The sequence below is a fragment of the Phascolarctos cinereus genome, unplaced genomic scaffold, assembly GCF_003287225.1.
Source record: "Phascolarctos cinereus isolate Bilbo 61053 unplaced genomic scaffold, phaCin_HiC Scaffold_5;HRSCAF=322, whole genome shotgun sequence".
NCBI classification, from domain to species: domain Eukaryota; kingdom Metazoa; phylum Chordata; class Mammalia; order Diprotodontia; family Phascolarctidae; genus Phascolarctos; species Phascolarctos cinereus.
In genome coordinates, this window is record NW_027555958.1 from 148,148,428 (window position 1) to 148,172,951 (window position 24,524).

The following is a 24,524-nucleotide window of genomic DNA, read 5'->3' on the forward strand; positions in this document are numbered from 1 at the left end:
GTCCTTATGTAAAACACTCATGAAATAATTAAATATCTGCTGTGTACCCTATAGTAATGACTAACCTCTTTCCAGAGGTGTATTTTCCTTATTTGATTGGTGCATCAATCTTTATTTTAAACCCAGATCTATTAGAGAAAAAAGCAAATTAACACAGCCTGGGACATCTCTTACGCTTAGACGTTACTGAGAGAAATGGAAGTCTACCTTTCTGATTGAATATTAGTCCTGACAGCTGGATTCCTCATTGTACAAGCCTTCACTCACAGTCAGTTCAAACCCAGCCTTTACACCGCCTTTGTAATAAATGAAGATTAGGTGCAGCTAGGTGGCACAGTGAGAGCACCAGCCCTGAAGTCAGGAGGACCTGAGTTCAAATCCAGCCTCAGACCAAAACCTTGACACTTACTAGCTGTGTGACCCTGGATGAGTCACTTAACCCCAGTTGCCTAAAGATTAAAAATAATAATAATAATAATAATAATAATAATAATAATAATAATAAATGAAGATTAAAATGTTCCCCTACAAATACTGGCCTGTCAATTTCATTGTCATGTAATACAGAGGATCCTTCCAAACAGCTAGAATCATTTCTGTTTGTAGCATTTCATAAATAGCTAATATGCAAATATACCTCTTTTCTCTTCTTTTTAAAATTTTATTTATTTATTTTTGGAAGCAATTGGGGTTAAGCAACCAGGGTCATGCAGCTAGGGAATGTCTGAAGCCAAATTTGAACTCAGATCCTCCTGACTCCAAGGCCAGTTCTCTGTCCATTGTGCTATCTGGCTGCCTTTCTACTCTTCTCCTCACCCTGGACTTAAATCAATTCATACTTTTCCTATACATTTATCATGTTCTCATTTATAGCATATCTATCTGTGCACATTATAATATTCCAGCTAGATTGACAGCTATTCAAGGATGAGCTCTATTTATTCATTACCCTTATACCTCTCCCAATACCTAATACAGTGCATGACATGTAAAAGGTACTTAATACCGACTGCCCAACATACTCACAATCCACATGGGCAAGGGAAGCCATGTTTAGCTATTTCCCTGTTTTAAAAAGCTTTTTTTTTTGCATTCAGAAAGAAGAAACAATGTAACAAACTAGTAATGTGCCTCTTTTCCTACCTTCCCTATTCTTTCATTTCTAATTCCTTCTTTTGGAGAATTTGTTGATCTTCTGATCTATCCATGTTTATAGAATCATAGGATTAGGTCATAAATCATAGAGAAAATTAACATTCATCTACTGCAGGGGTGGGGAACCAGGGGCCTCAAGGCCACATGTGGCCCTCTAGGTCCTCAAGTGCAGCCCTTTGACTGAATCCAAACTTCACAGAATGAATTCCCTTAATAAAAGGATATTCTGTAAAACATGGACTCAGTCAAAAGGCCATACCCAAGGACCTAGAAGGCCACATGTGGCCTCAAGACCCCAAATTCCCCACCCCTGAACTCCAATATGTTGGCTTTGGGCCAGCAAAATTGAATAGCTTGCCCAAGGTCATGTAACAGGTATTTAGTGGCTGGAGCTAGAATTTGAACCAAGGTTTTCTAACTCCTAATCCAGATTTTTTTTTCTATTTTACCACACATTCCATTATGATATGGGCAGTTTTCTTTTGATGCCATTTTTATGTCAGGCAAATAGGCTGATCATTTGGAAAAAGCAGAGCTAGAATTCAATCTTGTCACCATTCTGAATTTTAAGTAACGATCTCTTGGTAATGCCTTCCTGCGTCCAAATCATACTTGTATTGGAGCAAGCAGAACATCTTTGAAAGTAACATGTTGAACTTAATATACCTAACATTTATAAGGTGTTACTATGTGTCAGGCACCATGCTAAGCACTTTACAATTATGATCTCATTTGATCCTCACAACACTGGGAGGTAGGTGCTATTATTATCCCCATTTTACAATTAAGGAAACTGAAGCAAACAGAGGTTAAATGACTTGCCTAGCTAGCGTCTGAGGCCAGATTTGAGCTCAGGTCTTCCTGACTCCAGCCTAGAGCCCAATTTACTGCACCATTTTCATCCATCTATCTATCTATCTATCTATCTATCTATCTATCTATCTATCTATCTATCTATCTATCTGTCTGTCTGTCTGTCTGTCTGTCTGTCTGTCTATCTATCTATCTATCTATCTATCTGACAATCAAGACTAAAGCTGGAAGAACAGTACCTGCTTACAGCCCCAATCCCACTGTTGATCAGCACGGGAGCTTAGGACTGCTTCATTTCTTTCCTGGACCAGCTCATTCCTCCTTAGGCAACCTGGTTCCTCCCTCCCACCTCCAATTCCTATGGGCCCACCTTGATGGCACAGCCTTCTGCAATTCAGAATTCCTAAGCTCCAATGATCCACCAGCCTCAGCCTCCCCAGTATCAGGAATTATAAGCATGCACCACCACCAGGCTTTATTATATACTTAAACATAAAAAAATCCAGCAAACTGTATTTAACAGACACTTGAAGTTTCATTTTTAAAATTGTATTAGAGACTCTCAAGTCTCAAGTGCCCAGTCTCTGTAGCATTGCCTTAGTCTCATATATCATACTATTAACATGCCCTTGCTCCGAACTTTAATTGTCCAAAATGATTTCCTTTCTTCTTACTGTATTGCCCATAATAACACTCGCTATCTAATCTAGCAACATCTTGGCAGATCCAGGTCTGGCAACCATTCTGCTAGGCACTATTTTTTGGTTTCTTGATATAGGCCAGTAAGACTTTTCTTTTATGCTGATCTCTTTTTTTTTTCCTTTTTCTTTTTTAAATAGAATTGTCAACGGAACACCACCGGAGAGCACTGTGAAAAGTGTCCAGATGGCTACATTGAGGATGTCAGCAGAGGAGCTCCTAGATCCTGCCAGCCATGCCCTTGCCCCTTGCCCCATATGGCCAAGTAAGTTTAATACAAATATTGTCCCCTTAAATGTTTGTGTTTCTCTTCCCATTCATTCCCTCCATTCCTTTGATGTGTTGTTATGGAGAGGTGATTTTTCTTTCCCACAGCTAAAAAATGGCTTGTTCCCATATCCAAAGGAAGAAAATCAGAATGTTTTCCCCTTCTATTCTTTTTCTCTTGATTAAAAACCAGAATTTCATTTAGCCTGACTGCTTCTGATCGTTCCATCATTTTCACTGATGCTTCCAATATTCTCCAAAAGAAGATATTTGAACAGCTCCTATCCGTCTTTCAGAAAGCACCAGTTCCTTAAAGTCAACATTGTATTTGTCACATCTAGTGATATTAATATGTGGGGAAATAGATGGTGACAAGAGTGAAAGTTCCCATTCTCACCATTTCTTTATTTTCAGGCAAACTATGCCTCCTCACTTTTGAGTCTCTTGTTGCTTTACCTGTTTTCTCACTGACTGATTGTCTAGGTTGTATACTTTGAGTATCGCCCTCAGTAATGTCAGATGGATCACTTGTCTACTTTCTGGAGAGGGAGCATGGCATGGAGATTAGAGCACTGGGCTTGCAATCAGGAAAACTCAGGTTCAAATCCCACCTCAGGCACTTAATAGCTCTGTGAGCAGAAATAACAATAGCATTGATTTCACACAGTTGTTGTGAATGTTAAATGAGATAATGTATGTAAATTGCCTTGCAAAACTTAAATAGCTATTTAAATGCAAGATAGTATTTTTATTATTACCTGAGTATAGCTTTCCTGCCATATTACAGTTGTTGGGGTTAAATGTGTTCTATCCAACATTCTAATGATTCCAGGTTTCACTTACTATTTCATTATATAAGGGCTCTTATCGCAACATCTACATTTTTAAAAATGATTTTTCAGACCTTGAGCTGTTAAGCAAATTCTCTAGGTGGGAGGGGGGGAGGAAGATGAATTAAAATGATAGCCTTTGGGGGTACCTTCTAATTATATTATTCTGTGATTGCATTTTCCCTTATGTGAATGACAAAAATTTCCTGTCTGAATTATCCAACACTAATTTGTTGGGAGATGAGGTGCGCACAATCTCATTCCCCATGCATCAATACTCTTCTCCTACATCATTATTTTTAAATTGCTATAGCAAAAGTTATTCTCAATTTCAAGACAGGATTCCCAGTGCCTTAGGCTCAGAGTAAGCTAAGGCTCCTTTGAAAGCTATGTTAACACTTTCAAGCCACTAAAGCAGTGAGTGTCTAGAAATAGTCACATACTAATTATTCCACAAATTCCACTGGTGCCAAACATCTATTTTTTTTTCTTTATGTGTGTGGATTGTGACCACAAAATAGCCAAGACACCAGGAGAATTTGCCTAGGTAGATATAAATTCACAGATGTAAGTAATTGTATAGGTCCATGATAGATTGGATTGTGTGAGTCAAAAGAAGGCAGCAGATGTAAGAGGTGCTGTGGAGGTAGGATCCCCAACACTTGGCAAGTGATTGGATTGATAAGGGGAGGGAGAAAGGGGAGCTGACGGTAATGCAGAGCTTGCAAACCTGAGTGAATGTAAGAATAGTGGTAATCTAAACAAAGACCAGACAGTTTAGAAGAAGACTGTGTTTGGAGGAAAGAATGACTTATTGGAGGAGGAAAGAGAATGATCAGAGAAAAGATAGATCATTCATGTAGCAAGAGGAAGGGATAACAGCTGATCATGGGAGTAAAGCTGAAAGAGACCTTAAAAGTCATCAAGTTCATTTTATAGACAAAGCTGGAGGAAAAAAAAATGGCAAACCATTCCCATATCTTTGTCAAAAAAAAAATACTCCAAATGGAGTCATGAAGAGTCAGACATGATTGAAACAATTCAACAACAAAATGGAGACAGCACCCATTTGGATGAGATCACAGATATTCTGAAGTACTGAAGGTTATTATTTGCACAGATCTATCCACATTCTTCCATCTGGTCCCACTGTCAATAATACATAAATTCATATTAGGATCTAACCCGTGACCTTTTGACTTTATTAGCACTGCATACTGGGCTATTTAGAGAACTAACTTCAGATACTGATTAAATCAGGAGCCTCTTTTTTTCTACTTCTTTCATTTTCCTTCTATATTCACAGCCCAGGAGACTCAGAAGCTACAGTTTCCTCAGAAAATTGTGGCATGCTGAAAAGAAGCCTAAACTGAGAGTTCAGGGACCCAGGTTTTGAGGGTTTTGACTGCTTTTTTTAAAAGTTGGTTTCACCAATAGTGGTGTAGTGGAAAGTTGACCTCAGAGCCATTGAAGACCTGAGTTCAATTCTCACCTACAACATATATTGACTGTGTGACCTTTGGCATGTTACTTAATGCCTCAGTGTTTTAAGCAACTATTTGAGGCTCTACGTTGAAGAGAAGGTACCAACCTGCAGTTGTAGGAGGTAGTGTTCTGATCTGGGAGTTCTCTATACCAATGAAGTCACAAATCCAGTCCAGTTCCTATCCATTACAAATTCACTATATGAGCTTGAATAAATCATTAAATCTCCTTGTGCCCCCATTTCTGGATCTGTAAAATTTGGGGGAGTAGATGAGTGGGAGAGAGAAGAAGGGCAGATTAGACTCCAGTCCACTAGTCACTAGAGCATGCCTATTGTCCTTCCAACTCTTAAGTCTGTGATTTTATTATACTGTGACCCTATTCAAACATCAAGGTATCAAGAACTTGAGCACATATATTCAGAATTTGGGTTCCCAGCACAAATGACCATTCTGAAAGCAAAGAATATAATAGTTGAAAGATTTTTTAAAACAAGAATGAAAAAAAAAGTCTGTTTCTCTTGTAAAGTCCCCAAGGAGCTTCCAAGAGCATGAAGCTCCAATTGACTTTAAAGCAGCATGAGACTAAGAGTAGGCTGAGAAATGATCCTAGGGTGTTTATTCCCTCAGCCAACAAAAAACAACTTACCCTAAAATTTAATATGAAGTTAGTGCTGACACTACAATATGAAGTGAGCAGTGCTGTATCAGTGCCTTCAAGTGACTGCACCTATTGGCTACATAGCTATTCCTGATGATTGTCTGCAAAGATTTTATGTGTTTACTTGGGCACTGGCCAGACATTCCACCCTTCCTTCCCAGTCACTGGGATCTGTGGCAATATTTCCAATGAAGGGAAACATCATCTGTCAGGAACATTGAATTTCAGGGGCAGGAGGAGGAGAAAGGGTCCTCTACACACTAGCAAATGTTTCAGTGCTCTGAACCTAAGGAGTGAGCAGCTTTATCATCTTCCAAGAGAAATTATTCCAGAGGCTTTTGATTGTTCTGTACTCTAAAATAACAGTGCTTCTTTTAGGGGGCTCAATAATCCAAACCAACAAAATAAAAGTTTTTTTAAAAAAGGCCAAAGAAGGGTAATTGGTTGGAATGTTTTTAGCAAACTGTTACAGAAGATAAATTATCTGCATTGCCTTTCCCAGAGAATTACATATTGTTTTCTGAGTGAATTTATAAACATCTCCAAAACAAGGCAAACTAGGCCATTTGCTTTCTTCCAAATAACATTAGCTGAGAGGTGCTGGTAAGTGCAGAAACATGAGAGCACTATGGCCGATTTCATTGCTTGTACAGTATCAGAGCCAAAACTAATTTAAAAGTCCTTAAAACATTCACCTTTGCTCTTTTTGTGTAGACGGAATCATGCGTAGAGGCCAAATCTTACAGATGTAGAAATGTAACACTCAATTTTCCCTGCCTTAATAATCAGAAGACAGTTATGTGTTCTCTTCTTACCCAAACATTTCTAATACTTTCCATCTCACCTTTAAATGATTTTTGCCTGATGGGAATTAGGAATTAATAATACTAAAGATACAAGGTATAAAGACTGGAATCTCATGGCCTGGGAATTCTATCGTTCTAGTACTTGGTCATATAGGACTGAGCAACTCAACCATGCCCTGCCTTTTCACCCTTAACTATAAAATAGAGTAATGATGAGACTTGATATCTAGGAAACACTGATTTTCATAATCAACAGTTAATATTTAATGTGCCCACAGAGTACATGGTGGTATACTAGATACTATATAGAATCCATAAGACTTAAGCTGTATATGTTCACTTATCTAGAGAAATTTAATATCTAGAACACCCTCAATTATCTACCCTAGTGGAAGGTAGCTAATAACACAGACAATCCAGAACAGTAAACAATGGGAAAAATTACATTTGGGTTTAGAATGCATTTTTGTGCTTAGATTTGAATACACCTATATAACATCATCTGTAAAATGAGAGGATTAGATGTGATGAGCTCTGCGGTCTCTTCCATCTCTAAATTTATAATACTAATGTAACACCAGTGGTTGTGAGTAGTCGTAGATGATTGTGGGTGTCACTTAAGGAAGGTACAGTGAGCCAGATGACCACTCTTTCTCTCCTACCCTCTTTTTCTCTAGAGATTTAATCAGTAACCCTATGAATAACAATTAGCTCATTTTTAACCTAGGGACAATATGATGGCCCTTCTAGTCCACAGTCTCCTCCTCTGCTTCTTAATGGAGCTTATATTAAGCAAAAAGTTAGTAGTATAATCATAATAGCTCTAAGCCCCCGGTTACAAAATTCATTATATTTAGACAGAGGTTTGGCTTTCAGCCCTAATTAAAAGTTTTGTCTATCCCTGGCCACTTTATGATCTAGACAACCGGAAATATTTGGGTAAAGAATCAAGCAGAATATGTTACAATATTTGTTAATGGACAGATGTCAGAAGGAGAAGTTAGGGAAAGAAAAGACCTTTTCTTAGAACTTCTCTCTGTCCTTGCAAAACAGATACAACCATGCTTCAGCCAACGATACCTGAAGGGACCAATAGCCCTCCATGATCTCCAAGATCTGTCTCTTTCAAAGCTCAGTTGTACTTTTTCTTTCTCATTTCTCTTGCTGCTCTTGTCTCATCAATTTGTTCTGGCAATCAACTCAGTATATTCTAGGAAGGGACTGGGGATGTTGTTGTTAAATTATTGTTACCACCTTACCTACCCCCACCTCGATCTGTCTCTCATAGAATGTGTGTATCTCTTTAAGAACTCCTGGGTATGACTCAATTTTAACTTCAACTTCAGGCTCAAAGGTTTCAATAGTGCCAAATCACTGTCAAGACTGAGAATGAAGTGCTTGTCCCTCTGCATTACACATCCCATGATGCCAAGTCAATTCTCAAAGTTAGTGGAGTATTATTGCACTAACATCTTATGATGATCTGACAATTCACAATTCTTCAAGCAAAGTAATGAAGAGCTATAAAGAACTAAGAAATTTTCCATATTAATCTTCTGTGGTTAAATTACTCCCCTAATCTCTACTGAAGGCTAGAAATGATGAGTACCATTTCTTTTTTAAAATGTACTTTTTATCCATTTTTTTTTGCATTGCTGTCATGTCCAAGTAACTATTCCCAACCCCTGTGCAGAGCCCAATTCCATGATAAAGAAGAAGAGTTAAACAAAATGAACACATTGGCCATGATTTATAATGTGTTTATCATTTGGCATGGATAATCGACCATCTGTAATCTACCACCTCCACAAAGAGCTCTGAATTTAAGGTTCTAAATTAATCAGAATTCTTTCAACATTGTTTTCTTTTACATTATTGAAGTCACTTTTACTTTGTTTTAAAAAGTTTGCAGGGCAGCTAGGTGGCACAGTGGATAGAGCACCGCCCTGAAGTCAGGAGGATCTGAGTTCAAATCCAGCCTCAGACCAAACACTTGACATTAATAGCTGTGTGACCCTGGGCAAGTCAGTTTGTCCCAATTGCCTTAAAAAAAAAAAGTTTGCTTACTTCACTCTGAATCATGTCATACAAATCTTTTCAAGTTTATCTGAATCATCCTACATATCTTTTCATATTACATAAGAATATTCCATTATATTCACAGTATATTAGGCCATTCCCTAAATTATGGTCACCCATTTGGCTTTACTACCACAAAAAAATAATAATAATAGAATCACAGCTGAGACTGATTCAAACTACCTATCCAAGAAAAAGCTACTTTTTCTCTGTTTGCAAAATTCACAGCGAAGATGAGATGGTTGTGGGACAGGTTGATATTGAATTTAACACAAAAAAAGAGAACACTTCCATAGAGGGATTGTATATGAAACCATGAATCTATGCAACATACAGATTACTTTTTTTAAAAAATGTGTAAATTCAACATGTTACTTTCAAAGCTGTCCTGCTTATCTGTGTTTCCCTCCTAACTTCCATCTGTTGCCTTCTGTGCATTTTTTAAATGTTTTAAAGAACCTTCTTCATTTCTTTTATTTTTTCATAATGCTATCACTAACCCTCTTTTCCTTCAAAACCTCCCTCAAATAATTATTATATATGTATCTGTGTGTGTACATACATATACATACATATATAGATATATGTGTGTATTTGTGTGTGTATAAACACAACCCTTGGAACAAATAAGCATAGTTGAACAAAACAAATCCATAAATTTGCTAGATCCAAATGTATATTTATGTGCATATCTATATTATTGGTCATCAAATTGATTTTGTCTTTCTAAGTTGTTTTCCTTTGCACTATTGTTGTTACTGTAGAAATTATTCTCCTGGTTCAGTTCACATCTCTCTCCATCAATTCAGGCAAGACTTTCTAGGTTTCTGTGAAACTATTCTTTTCATGCTTTCCTATAATACAATAATATTGCATTATATTCATATATTATAATTTATTCAGTCACTCCCCAATTGATATATACCCTCTATTTCTAATGCTCTACTACAACAAAAATAGCTGCTATTTTTGTACAAAATGGTCTTTAAAACTTTCTTTGTACAAAATATATTTGCATATGGATTTTTTTCTTCCCTTCTTTGTTCCATTTGAGATTTAGGAACTTAGAGTGGTACGGCTGGGTCAAAGGGTTGTCACAGTTTACTGACTTTTGGGGTTTAGTCCCAAACTACTTTCTAGAATGGCTGGACCAATTCACAGCTCCACCAAGAGGGTACCAGAGAGCCTTTCTTCCCACTGCCTCTACAACAGTTGTCATTTTCCTCTTTTATCATCTGTCGGATCAATATGATAGATGTGAGATAGAACCTCAGAGTTGTCTAAATTCGTATTTCTCTAATAACTAATGATTTTGAACATTTGTATATGGATGCTGATATTTTAGATTTCTTATATTCGGAACTGTCTGTTCATATTCTTTAACCACTTATCTATTGGGGAATAACTACCATTCTTAAATATCTGAATCAATGCTTTATATATCTTAATCAGAGAAAGCATTATCAGAGATATTTATCAGAGAAAATTGCTGCCAATTAAAGTCCTTTTCTTGAGGACAAGGACTATTTCATTTTGTCTTTGTATTGCCAGTGTCTGCATGGGGCATGACACATCAGTGGTTGATTCAAGCTCCTGATGAATCAGGACATAATATAGGTAGAGGGTTTTGCTCCTAATAGGTTAAGGCATACTATATGTAAAGGATTGTACAATTCTTAAAGCTCCCTTAAGAGTTGATTATAATTAATAATACAAGAATAAACTAATTTTTTTGGTCAAAAAAGGACATGATCAAGTATAGTCAGTGATTAAAAAATAAGTGAAAATTTGATAGCAAGATTTTCTGGCAGTAATTTGCAATGGGGACAACCAAAAATTAAAGATGTCTTTCCGTTTATAATTTTTTTCTGATTCTGTCTTCTCAAATTCTAGTTTTGCAGTGTCCTGCTATAGGAAAAGTGGGGTGGTACGGTGCATTTGTAAAGAAAAATATGCTGGACCCAACTGTGAAAGGTAAGTTAACAATTTTTGCAGTTGTTTTTTTGCTCAACATTATACACTTCGCCTTTCTTAAACTGTACTAATAATGTTTGGGTTTTTTTTTTTTGCATACAATACTAAGCTTTCCTCTGAGAAGCATTGTGGCCTAGTGGATGAAGAGCTACCATTGCAGCCAGGGTTCAAGTTCTACCTTGGATACATAGGCTGTGTGACCCTTCCTGGCCATTATTCAATGGCTCAGCAATCTTAGCAACTCCAAGACATACCTTGCAGTGAAGGTGCCAACCTGCATTGGTAGAGGGACTTTCCTTACCCAGGAATACTCTACATTGATAAAAATCAAAGGCCCAGACACTATGCTTATCCCAGAGAATCTGTGCATCTTATATCAGGCAACAGACTGATGGGAAAAAAAAATGAGTTGACTCTCCCTTCTTTTCTGAAAAGTAACTAAATTTTCATGAAAGTTTTAATGATCCTATACCATTCATCAGCATCCTGCTTCCCTCTTTGGAGCTTTCTATGTATATTTACAGGCAGTAAAGTAATACAGTGGATGGAGTGATGGGCCTGGAGTCAGGAAGACCTGGGTTCAAATCCAGCCTCAGACACTACTAGCCATGTGATCATAAGCAAATCACTTAACCCTGTCTGCCTCAGTTTCCTTATCTGTAAAATGAGCTGGAGAAGGAAATAGGAAACCACTCCAATAACTTTGCCAAGATAATCTTACAAAGAGTTGGACATGACAACTGAACAACAAGGGTATATTTATATATGTACTCATCTCTGCAGTTAGAATGTCAGCTTCTTAAGAGTAGAGATTGTTATATTCTTTGTATTTGTATCCCTATAGCTTAGCACAGTGCCTGGCACATAGTGCTAAATCAATGCTTGATGACTGATTAATTGATTAATTAGATAACCAAAATTCCTTCCTTTTTAAATCAAATTTTATCCTTTTTCAAATAACAAATATTTATTTTCTCTCCTTCATACATCCAGAAAAAAAACCTTTGCAACCAATATACTGAGTCAAACAAAACAAATTCCCACATTAGTCATGCCCAAAACTATATTCCATATTCTGTATGTTAGTCCTTCCCCTCTTCATCAGGAAGTGAGTAACATTCCACATCATCAGTTCTCTGAAATCATAGTCTGTCATTGTGTTAGTCAGAGTTCTCAAGTCTTTTAATGTTATTTGTTTTTTCCGTGTTGTTCTTATAGTATAAGTTATTGTCCTGGTTCTGCTTACTTCACTCTACATCAGTTTATACAAGTTTTCCCAGGTTTCTCTGAACCATTCCTTTTGTCATTTCTTATGGTAAAAGTGTTTCATTATATTCACATACCATAATTTGTTTGGCCATTCCTTAATCAATGGACACTCCCTTAGTTTACAATTCTTTGTAATTAAAATAGGTACAGTATTTTGTACAGATGGATCTTTTTCTTCTTTCTTTGATCTCTTTGGGGTATGGACCCAGCACCAACTTGTAGAGTGTTGTAGATCTACTCAAAAAGAGGTCCCAGCTACTGAGGATATAAGACTTTCCACCAAATGGCTTTCTGAAGTTTCTACCCCCTAACAAAAGGATGTTTTCTAAGACAAAAGGACTTTAGCTAAGTGAGACTTACATAGAGTCATTTCATTTTCCTCAAAAAGACTTGGCCTGAGGTCTCCACTCAAGCCTTGAAGGGTTCAGCAGGGAGTGCCATAGAAGCATGATCTGCCTTTCATAGACATCATGGGCAGAGCAGGAGCTCAGCCTTGGTGAAGAAACTGTGTTCCATCTGAGGAAGGCCATCAACACACTGAGGCCAGGAATCAAACCAAACACTATCTGTGGAAAAGACTGCCCAAATCTTAACAGGCTAGTCTGGGGCTCCAGAAATGGGCCGTGTGTCCAGGAACCAAATACAACCTTTGCACAAGAGGAGCATAAAAGAAGAAAAACATTTCCCGTCAGGACTTATCCCATAGTCATTTTGAAACGTCAAATATGTAAAGAAAGGGAGAAGAGCATCTGATGAATCCAAAGGTTCCTGGGGCTTTGGGCTGGGTAGGAAGACTTTTACCAAGACAAATAGACAACAGGGAGCTTAAAACATGATTGTATTTCCCAGCAGGAAGGCCTAATGGTGAATATCAGATCCCCTGTTTGACTCAGCCTTCACTATCTAAGGAGCAAATGAGCAGAGAGTGTCCAGCCCCCTGATTGGCCCATTTTCTGGTCACTGGGTAGTGGAGAGGATTCTTATTAAGCCTTGGAGCTTCTCTCCTCCATATCTATGATTTAAAGGCAGTATAGCTTGATAAGGATTAATCAAAGTTACTACCTGGAGAGTGTTTGCTGATCCCTGTGAAAAGAGCTAATGGCTTTGATCTAGTCCCTGCTGATTAAATGCAGGACTTTCAGCGAGTAAATAGGGTTATCATCTAGTGGCCCAGTGCTGAAAAAAGTCTAGATTCCAGATAACTTGCACCCACAGGAATCAATCAATAATCAGTCAATCAATAAGCATTTATTGAGCATTTGCTATGTGCTAAGCTCTATTGCTGTTGTTCGGTGGCATCAAACTCTTCATGATCCCATATGGGGTTTTCTTAAAGATATTGGATTTTCCTTCTCCAGCTAATTTTTCAGATAAGGAAATTGAGGCAAATAGGGTTAAGTGACTTGCCCAGGGTCAAACAGCTAGTAAGTGTCTATGGCTGATTTGAACTAACTCCAGGCCAAGGGCTGTATACACTGCATCACCTAGCTGCCCTATGCTAAACTCTGCAGATAAGATAAGGATGACAAAAAACACATTGCCTCCTCTGAAGATCACATTTTAAAAGGATAAATAACATGCAATTCTATACATTCTAAGCAATTCTGTACATACAAGATATATACTGTAAATGTTTAACTAGCTCATTAGCTCATCACCAGTTTGAATTCAGGGTGATAGGTTTTTTTTTTTTACTCCCATTAGTAAATGGGAAAACAACAGTAAAACTCAGAGGGAAGACACTGTAGGTATGAAGGGAAAGGACCCAGCAGGAAAGGCCTCTCGTAGAAAGTAGGATTTAGGGGGCAGCTAGGTGGTGCCATGCATAGAGCACCGGCCTTGGATGCAGGAGGACCTGAGTTCAAATCCGGCCTCAGACACATAACCCTTACTAGCTGTGTGACCCTGGGCAAGTCACTTAACCCCATTGCCTGAAACAACAAAAACCAAAAAAAAGAAAGAAAGAAAGAAAAGAAAGTAGGATTTTTAAGTTGCCCTGACCAAATGTTGGTGTATGGGTATAGAATGAAGGTCCTCCAATTCATACTTGGGGCTCATCTGGACCTTCCTGCTCTCCGTTTAGTCCAAATTCAGACATGTCCTGAGATTAGATCCATTTTCTATTTTTGGTGTTGTTTAGTCCTTTTCAGTTGTGTCTGACTCTTTGTGACCTCATTTGGGGTTTTCTTGGCAAAGATACTGAAATTGTTTGTCATTTCCTTCTCTTGCTCATTTTATAGATAAGAAAACTAAGGCAAACAGGGTTAAGTGACTTGCCCAGAGTCACACAGCTAGTGTCTGAGGCTGGATTTGAAATCAAGTCTTCCTGACTCCAGGCCCAGTGCTCTATCCACTGTGGCAAATGATTGTCACATCACTCCTAAGCTATGGGTATCATCTTGGCTGAGACTATAACTACAGATAAGAGCAGGGACTAAGATTCATAATATCTGTTCTTTCTTCTAAAGCCCTTTACTGATTAATGGAGCACACTCCGAGTATTTTCCACCCTTCCTCCTCCACTTCCACCAAAGCAAAACTATTTCAAGAACTTATCTTAGAAATAAGAATTACCTCATCATAAAGGAAGTAATCAATTCAGCTCACTAACAGAGGTAGCTAGGTGGCTAGAGCCTAACCCTAACCCTAAACCTAACCCTAGAACCTCAGCTCAAATGTGACCTCAGATGTTTACTAGCTTTGTGACTAGCTTTTTCAGCTGTAAAAAGTGGATAATAATAGTACCTACCTCTCAGGGTTGTTTGTGAGGATCAGAGGAGACATTTGTAAAGAACTTTGCACAATGTCTGGCACACAACAGGTCCTTATAAATGCTTGTTTCCTTCCTATGTTACTTTTAAGTCCACTGCTTTTAGTTTACTATTGACCCCTGGAATAGTACAAGAGTTTCTGTTTTTAATTTAACTGCCTAATAGGCTTAAGTTCATATGGTCCTAGATTTAGAACTGAAAAAGACTGGAGTGATCATCTCATTTTTTCATTTTTTTCAAGATCAAGAATCCATGATTTCTTGTTTGTGGGTATTCTTTTCACTAAGGCAGATCACAAACTCTCCACCTTGCTAGATGGTCTTCAGGAATTTTTGTAAGGTGATCACCTAAATCCAAACAGGTGATAAATTTGGCAGGTCCATGGATGAGAGATATATAATCAGTCACCAGGCTATTTACTCAAAACCTTTCCAATTTGGCAGGACCTCAGGTGGCACCATGGATAGAGTGCCAGACCTGGAGTCAGGAGGATCTGAGTCCAAATCTGGCCTCAGACCAAACACTTAACATTCACTAGCTGTGTGACCCTGCAAGTCACTTAACCCTAATTGCCTAAAAAATTAAAAAAAACTGAACAAAATTTAAGCTTTGCCTTCTCCTCACAATCTTCCAGAACCCAAGATCACCTCCAAACTATAAATGTAACTAAGGTCAAGAGGCAGCATAGAGGGGTAGATAGGTGGCGCAGTGGATAGAGCACTGGCCCTGGAGTCAGGAGGACCTGAGTTCAAATCCGGCCTCAGACACATAATACTCCCTAGCTGTGTGACTCTGGGCAAGTCACTTAACCCCAATTGCCTCCCTTAAAAAAAAAAAAGAGGCAGCATAGAGTAACAGAGCATGTAACTTAGAATGGGAAGATCTGGGTTTAAATCCGGTCTCTAATCCTTATTACCTCTGTGACCATAGGCACCTACTTCATCTCTGTGGTCTATCACTTTTCTTCCTCTATAAAATGAGGGAGTACATTTAGACGATGTCAGATCCTTTCCAACTCTAATATACGGTCTAGTCTATGTACATGAGGTTTCAAATGAAGTAAAAAAGAATAGAACAACAAAAACAAAATTTAGTCTTGCCCATGTAGAATTTCAGAGCTGGACAGAGTCCTAAAAGATCACCTAGACCAATCTTCTCATTTCCCAGGAAACTGGCAAGTCCTATTCAGACTATGTATGTACTTTGCAAAGGTGACCCCCTTTCAGAGAGGAATGGATTAATTTGAACCTCGTAATGGATGCAAAACTTTGAGTTGACTCATCAGTACCTAGTAAAAGATTTGGAGTATTCACTTGCATATGAAAAAGCCAGAAAAGCAATTAAGTAGCCAGCAGAAATAATGACTATTTATGAACATAGATTGCCTGGCTATCTCTTTTCCTACCTACTCATTTGCATAGACCTACAGAAGAGACTTACAGTTTAACAAATAGGAAATCTTAGTTCCACTTTGGAGTCCTTTGGTGATCATTGGGCAAATAGCCATTGTCTGGTTATGACCTAGTTCACAGAGAGGAAGACTTAGGATATTTGCTGGATGGTCACCATATGTTAGAGTTAGATCTCTCACACTTGAAACTTAGCCCAAAACCAGGAAGAATTGCTAAATGGAAAAGCTAAGTGCAAAGGGCACACACTTTCTGGTATTAATAATAATAATGATAGCTAACATTTATATAACACTTAATGTATGCCAGACACTGTGCTAAGCAATTTATAATTTTTTTTCACATTTGATCTTCGCAACAACCCTGGGAGGTATCCTATTATTATCTCTATTTTATCGATGAGAAAACGGAGGCAAATAGAGATTAAGTGACTTGCCCAGGGTCACATATCTAAGGCCAGATTTGAACTCAGGTCTTCCTGACTCCAGGCCTTGCCTAAAGCAGAATGATCTTAGGGTAAGCAAAACTATTTTCTGAAAGAACAAAGCAATAACCCAGCCAAGGACTAAAAGTGAGCATAAAATTAGAGAAGGAGAGGCCGTAAAAAGCTGGGGTGGCCACTTAAGCTCATGGGAGCCTCAAAAATTTTCCCCCAGCAGAGGGAAAGTATTTCCCTTTGTTTATTTTAAACGTTTACTTTTTCTTCATAAACAGTATCTATTTTGGTGGTCTGGGTACACTTATCAGGAATATAATTGAGAGAAGGAAGTGGAAGGGTGGAGGAGAAAAAGAGACTGAGAGTCAGAGAGAGGGAGGCAAAGAAGGAGAGAAAGAGAGAGAGCGAGAGTGAGAGCGAGAGCGAGAGAGAGAGAGAGAGAGAGAGAGAGAGAGAGAGAGAGAGGGAGAGAGAGACAGAGACAGAGAGAGAGAGAGAGAGAGAGAGAGAGAGAGAGAGAGAGAGAGAGAGAAGAGAGGTTTTGTAACAGCTTCCCAGAACAGAGAGAAAAATTTATCCCAGGAAAGCAATCTAAGCAATGATTTAGTAATAAAATATGGGTAAATAGTCAGTTAGTCAACTGGTATTTATGAAGCTTCCAGGCACCATGCTAAGCACTGATGATATAAAGAAAAATAAAGACAGGTCCTATTCTTGAAAAGTTTGCCATATATAATGGAGGAGACAACATGCAAACAACAGTGTATGAACAAGTTGTATATAGGATCATTTGGAGATAATCAACAGAGGGAAGAGACTAGAATTAAGAGAGATCAGGAAAGCCTTTCTATAGAAGGTGGGATTTTAGCTGGGACTTCAAGGAAGTCAGGAGGCAGAGAAGAGGAGAGAAGGGATTCTAGGCATAGGACACAGCCAGCGAAAATGCCCAGTCAGGAGACAGTGTCTCGTGTGAGGTACAACAAGGAGGGTTTTTAGTCAGTCAATAAACATTTATTAAGTGCCTACTGTGTTCCAGGCACTATACTAAACACTGGGGATACAAAAAGAGGCAAAAGACAGTTGGTACCCTCAAGGAGACTGTGTCACTAGATTGAAAAGAGTATATGGTAGAATATAAGGGGTAAGAAGACTGGAAAAGTGTGTTAGGAAATGTGGGTATAGAGAGATCATGAAGGGCTATGATCACCAAACAGAGGGCTTTATACTTGTTCTTGAATGAACCACATTGTTCCCCACCTTGCCCTACCCTACCACTGCTACATACAAGTGAGAAAATTGAGGCTAAAGGAGTAGACGTCCTCAGCCTAGCTCACAAAGCTAGTTAGTGAGCCAGGTCTAGAACCAAGTCCGTCTGACTCTCAGTCCAAAGCTTTTCTAAGCGTATTTCAATGAGTCTATCTTTTTAGGTCTGTTGTAGATTGCTATTTAAACAGTGCTTCCTATAAAACCTTGATTACATCTTCTTCTCAGCTCAACTGGAAGGGTAATTAATTGGTATCTATTTTTTATGCTTTTTATGATTGTTATGCCTGTTTTCTTGGCATCTAAGAATATAAGAGAAAAAAAACAAGGCAGTAAGTACATATTGATCTGAAAGTGTTTATTAAATGAAATTCACAAAATCGTATATTTGGAGCTGAAATAAATCTTAGCGAGCATTGGATACAAACCTCTCATTTTACAGTTAAGAAAACTGAGAACCAGAGAAGTTAAGTGATTTTTCCAAGGTCACCCAGCTTGTATCTAAGACAGGTCTTTCTGATGCAAGTTCAGCATCTTACTCACTACCCCACAAACTGAATTGAATCAAATTGAATTGAACTTAATTAAAGATGACCTCTAGAGCTCTCAGGTTATATACTATTATAACACTACATAGGGGATCAGGAATTCAGTTTGATCTCCATCTTCAATATAGCAACAGAATTCCTCTGGAAAGTAGTCTTCTTATCCAGAGAATCCTCCTAGACTAAATATTTTTCCCTGTAAAGACTGGGATTTTCTAGCTGGAAGATGACAAGCCTATGTTTTTGAGTGAAAGGAAATAGCCCTGGGCCAGTCTCAGAGGGTTTGGGGAGTCTAATCAAAATCATGTCATTCATTAGCTGTGTGATGTTGGGAAAGTAATCTCCCCTCTTCCCAATCCTCCCTTCTATAACCGATACATTTTCTACCTCACAGGGTTCTTGTGAGTGTCAAATAATACATATGGAGAGGCTTTGAAAAGCCCTGAAGCACATAGAAACAAAGTAACATTATTCCTGTTTTCTCTCTCCACCACTAACATGGTAGAGATTGTGGAAACAGTCCTTGCATCCCTCCCCTACCTTTACGAACCAAGGCAACTGTGCCACTAGTCACAGAAACTCTCAGTGATTGATGATGGATGGATATGATAGCTAAATATCGAGGGAAATCAAAGAAAGGAGAGGAGGAGGAGGAGGAAAGAGCAGGCACCCAGAAGTAGGTTTGTGCTTTATTCATACAACCACCTTCAGAAAGGTGGTTGTGGATGCTGAAAACAATGATATTTGGTCCAAATCTGTTTTCCGTGAAATAACTTCTTTCTAGTTGGTATTCAATCTTGAAAACCTGAGCAATGACTAAAACTATGAAATTCAAATCTCACACTCATTACATTGGCTTCAGAACTTTATTACCTTCACTCATTTCTCTGAATTCATTGAGTCATTTGGCAAAGCCAGAAATAGAAACTAGACTTCCTCTACCCAGCTCAATGCTCAATTAACTGCGAAGTTTCGTGTTCTCCAGGGAAGGAAACACTCAGCACCAGAGGCAGGGCTATTAATATGCCAACATCTGTATTTTAACTCAAGAAAATCTGCAATGTTTATTATAAGTATGGATAGGGAATTGGGAGTAGGCCCTAGGCCAAAGATAAGGTCCAGGGATATTCCTGGTGAGCTTTCATTGAATTATGGTTTTGATAGTATATCTAAAAAGGCTTCTTAGGTGAACAGGATTAGCCTAGGAAAAGACAAGGTGAATTTACCCACATGGAAGAATGGATATCAACAGGATTATAACTCTTCTGAGACCATATGAAGAAAAATAAAATGGAGAGGAAAGGATAAATTAAGTCTCACGGTTGGTGGACCATAGCCAAGGAAAGTGAGTAGAAAGCCTTTGACCATATGGCCTAGGAACTAAGGGAGTAGACTGGGAGGTCAGCCCTGTTGTTCATAGAGGAGTAACTTAGGGCTGGTTTGGGTTTCAAATTTCTTTTAAATCTCATGGTTCAGCAGCATGAGAAAGTGTCAGTGCAGGAACTAATTTTAACAGTTTCTTGGGTTTTGCCTTTTTTGCATGTAGTATTTATTCTTCTATTGAAGTCCTGTCCTTGTTCAAGATATCCAAGTGCCCTAGTTTCTGTTTTACATTTTTCAATTATCGTACATATTTTGCTATAAATTCCTTCAGGACAGAGATTATGTCTCCTTCATCTTTGTCTCTCCCATAGGCCTTTGGAATAATACATTTGAGTTAGGTGCCCAATAAATATTTTTGAAATCATAAACTATAAACATATTGTTGACTTTTTTCTCTTCAAAAATGTCTTGCCCCTGCTTCCTATTCCTACTACCTTAGTCCAGGACCTCATCACATCAATATTGTTTCATTTTTTATATTTTGAAATTAGCAAATACCAAATAAAATTAAAAAATGAGGATTGTACATGAAACTATGAATCTCTTTTACATACATCTTGCTTCTCCTTTAAACATAATATGTATCTACAATCTATACACATATACATATATCAGATATGTAAATCTACATAGATTATGTGTACATATTCGACATGTATATCTATATAGGTTAAATGTAGATATACATGTCTAATATACATGTAATAAATTTAACATGTAATATCAAAGCTGTTCTACTTATTTATTTCCTTATGCTCTCATCTGTGCTCCCTATATCCTGCACCTATTACCAAAAAAAGGAAAAAAGAAGGAAGAAGAAAGAAAGAAAGAAAGAAAGAAAGAAAGAAAGAAAGAAAGAAAGAAAGAAAGAAAGAAAGAAAGAAAGAAAGAAAGAAAGAAGGAAGGAAGGAAGGAAGGAAGGAAGGAAGGAAGGAAGGAAGGAAGGAAGGAAAAGAAGGAAGGAAGAAAGCAAGGAAGGAAGGAAGATAACCTTTGTAACAACATGGATTGATATTAGGCTAATTATTATATACTACTTTAATTTTGCCAATCCTGCTCAAAGAATTTATCATCTATTAAGAGCTGTAAGGGACATCAGAAGCCATCTAGTATGACTCTCTAGTGGCCAGTCTAAGGTCACACTGGAAGTGAAAGGTGGTATTTGAACCCAGGTGCTCTGACTCTTAAGTCAAAACTCTATACAATCTTTTTTTTTAAGGCAGTTGGGGTTAAGTGACTTGCCCAGGGTCACACAGCTAGTAAGTGTCAAATGTTTGGTCTGAGGCCGGATTTGAATTCAGGTACTCCTGACTTTGGGGCCAGAGCTCTATCCACTGTGCCACCTACCTGCCCCCTCTATACAACCTTTAGTGATTCTGAATTTCCTACCATATAAAATCTAAACATTTTTGCCTGGTTTTCAGGACCTTCTATTATATGGCCTCATTTTGTTTCCCACTGTTTTTCAATATATCTTCTATCTTATTCAGGCTTATCTATGCACTTGACCTGAAAATACAAGATGTCCCAAAAGTCTTAGCACAGTACTGTTTCATGCTTTGATAGCACTAAGACTTGTGCAACACACTTTTAGTCATACCCATTTCACCTCCCTGACTTTCCTCCTATTGTTCTCCTTGCCTAGAATGTTCCTTTCTCTCTCCTTCTCTTACGTTAATACCATCCATCATCTTAAAACCCAAGTTCCATTTCTTCCATGAAAACTAAATATTCCAATCCCCACTGAACTCCCTCATCTCTATACTTCCATAGCACTTTCATAAAGTGTGTCTATAAAATAATATTACTCATTTTTTAACAAACACAGAGAACTTTTAGTTGCAATGAACATCATACCCTTCAAAGTAGCCAACTGTATACTTATTCTATCCATCCCGGTATTGCTCAGAAGGATTTCAGAATTCCTCTCTTCAAAATTGCCTCCAGAATCTCTGGCTTCCTATGCTGAATGTCATAAGTGGTGGTAAGTATTTGTCCTTTGAGGCTATACTGGACAAATACCTATTAGAAGTCAGGCAGGCAATAAACATTTATTAAGCACCTGCTATGTACCAGCTAACAAATAATGTGCTTAATAACACTACTGCAATTTTGAATCCAAAATTTTGTGTGATTTAAGTAATGAGATGTTTTCTCATTTATGGTTGACTCTGAAGGCAATTACAAAAGAATACACTTTGAATGAAAGCAGAATATATACTAGAATAAGTTTCCTACCTGTAAAGTAACAACTTTGAAGGACCTCACTAATTTAGTTAAATTCTACTATGTTTATTTTTTTAAAGCTACCAATACTGTATAGTTCTGCACCATACTCAAACTGTAGGATCATCATAGGATTATAGATATAAAATTGGAATGGAACTTAAGTGCCACCTCTTTCAACCTTTACATTTTACAGATCAGGAAATTGAGGTTCAAATAAATTAAATTACTTTCCTAATATCACACAGACACTAAGTGGCAGAGCTGTAATTTACCCCATCTTCTGATATACACAGAGATGGACATAGCTTTGATCTTACCATCACCTATAAGTGTTCCATTTCTATATTCATGAACTCTGAAATTCCTTTATCTGATTATAATCTGTTGCCATGCTAACTCTCCTTCTGCCGTGCAAATTTTAACCTTGTTCTTCATTCTCACTAAGACATTGAGTTCACTCCCATACCCCTCAATTCTTTCAAGACCATCATGCCTACACTGGCTACACTCACCTCCCTTCTGCATCTTGACCCCTTGGTGAACCAGTTCAACTCTATGAGATCCTCTTCTCTCTAGTCCCTTCCTCCCAATCTATCCTGGGAAAGATGTTGCCCTGCCAACCCTCAGCCTTGGATTAATCCCACTGTCTGCTTCCTTTGTTCCTACTCACATTCTACTGAATGAAGCTGAAGAAAATAGTGAAATTGTGCTGACTTCATCCACTACAAATCTGTGTTACATAATTTCAACTGGGCCTTCAATGTGACAAAGCAATTTTTTATGACTCCCTAATCAATTCAGTATCCCACTCAGCACAATGACTTTTCCAAACCTTTTCATTCTTCCTCAAACATCTCATAGACCTCTCTTCAACTTCCTACATTGTTCATCACCCACTTCTTGAGACACTCTTTTCTCTCGGTTTTATAACTCTTCATTCTCCTGGTTCTCCTTCTACCTATCAGATTGCTTTTTCTGAGCCTCCACTTTGAGATCTTTATCTAGCTCATGTCCACCAGCCATGGATATCCATTAAGGCTCTGTCCTGGGCTCTCTTCTCTTCTACCTGTATATGATTCCACTTGGTAATCTCATCAGCTCCCATGAATTCAAATATCATCTCTCTGCAAGGAATCCTAGGTCTATCTGTACAGCACTAACCTGTCCCCTGCTTTCCATTCTTACATTGCCAGCTGCCTATTAGACATCTAGAAACGGATGTCCCATAGACTTCTTAAACTCAATATTTCTAAAAGTGAACTCATTGTCTTTCCCCACAAGCCTTCTTCTCTTCCTAGCTTTCTTTCCTATAACTGTTGAGAGTACCACCATCTTCCTAATCAACAAGCTCACAACGTAAGTGTTGGCCTTGGCTCTTCATTCCCAGACTTCCTATCTAGTCTGTTGCCAAAGCCTCTTAGAGATGGTGGCTCCTGTACTAAGCCTTCAATAACTCTAAGGAGTCTTAGAGCTAAAGATAAGGAGGTAGAACATTCCAGGCATTGGAGACGATCTTACAAAGGCACCCCCAGAGGGACTGGAAATTCCATATGTGGGGAACAGCAAGGCCAGTTAGGCTGGAATCTAGAGTGCATGAGGGGGAGCAAAGTGAAATCAATCGAATACGTTCAAAATGTAAAGAGAGCAAGATTGAGGTCATCAATGTGTCGGGTAGCTCTTTTTGGAGGAGCTATAGTAGAAGATGAAGAAACATTTCACAGGAAAGATGTGGATGGGTTGCAATTGGCACAGATAAAGGAGAATATACACATAGATGAGAGATTGGATCCGTTTAAATATTGAATTATAGGCTTTCTTTTGATCCCCCCACACAGACAGAATCCAGAGGATTCATGGGTTGTACAGGAGTAGCAGAAGGAACTTGTAAAAAGGAGGACAGAGACTTGATTAGAACTTCAGGACTTCAAAAATAATGGAGTTTGTTTACAAACATACTTACGGACTTCAAAAATAACCCAATGTCTCCTCTTTGATGAAAAATTTTTTAATTAATTTTCTTAATTAAGAAACATTTTTAGATAAAAGACTACTTAAAGTGGGTTTAAAGTTAACTTATTTTCCAAGCCAGAAGGGTTTTTTTTAATTCATAAAAGTATTAAGTATTTTGAAATCATTGATTTAAGTCCTTGACAAGGTTTCTCCCTGATTGAGAGAAATGCCTTCTGCCTCTATGGACGTGAGTCAACCTGAATATTAATAAGCCAACTTTTGGAATGTATAAAAGGAGTCAGAAGACCTGAGCTCTAGTCCTGAGCTTTTCATTAGCAGGCTATGTAACCTATTTGGCAAGTAACAGTTTCTGTGTGTATCATTTTTCTCACCTGTAAAATGGGAATAATGATGCCTGCCTAGTCACTATGCTCACAAAGCTGTGGTGAGGATAAAAAGGGATCTGTTAAGTGCAAGTTCTATGGAAAGCATCAAGCTCCA

At 38.1% G+C, this 24,524-nt stretch overlaps 1 protein-coding gene across 4 annotated transcripts in view; it reads left to right on the top strand.

The window, feature by feature from the left end:
- The window catches only part of LAMA4 (laminin subunit alpha 4), a 191,674-nt gene that overhangs the window by 64,443 nt on the left and 102,707 nt on the right, over positions 1-24,524 (top strand). For all 4 annotated transcript variants that reach the window (XM_021008155.2, XM_021008153.2, XM_078155186.1 and 1 more), the window contains exons 3-4: positions 2,808-2,932; positions 10,688-10,768. In XM_021008155.2, the coding sequence (XP_020863814.1) occupies positions 2,808-2,932; positions 10,688-10,768 (206 nt within the window). The remainder of the gene's footprint in view (positions 1-2,807; positions 2,933-10,687; positions 10,769-24,524) is intronic.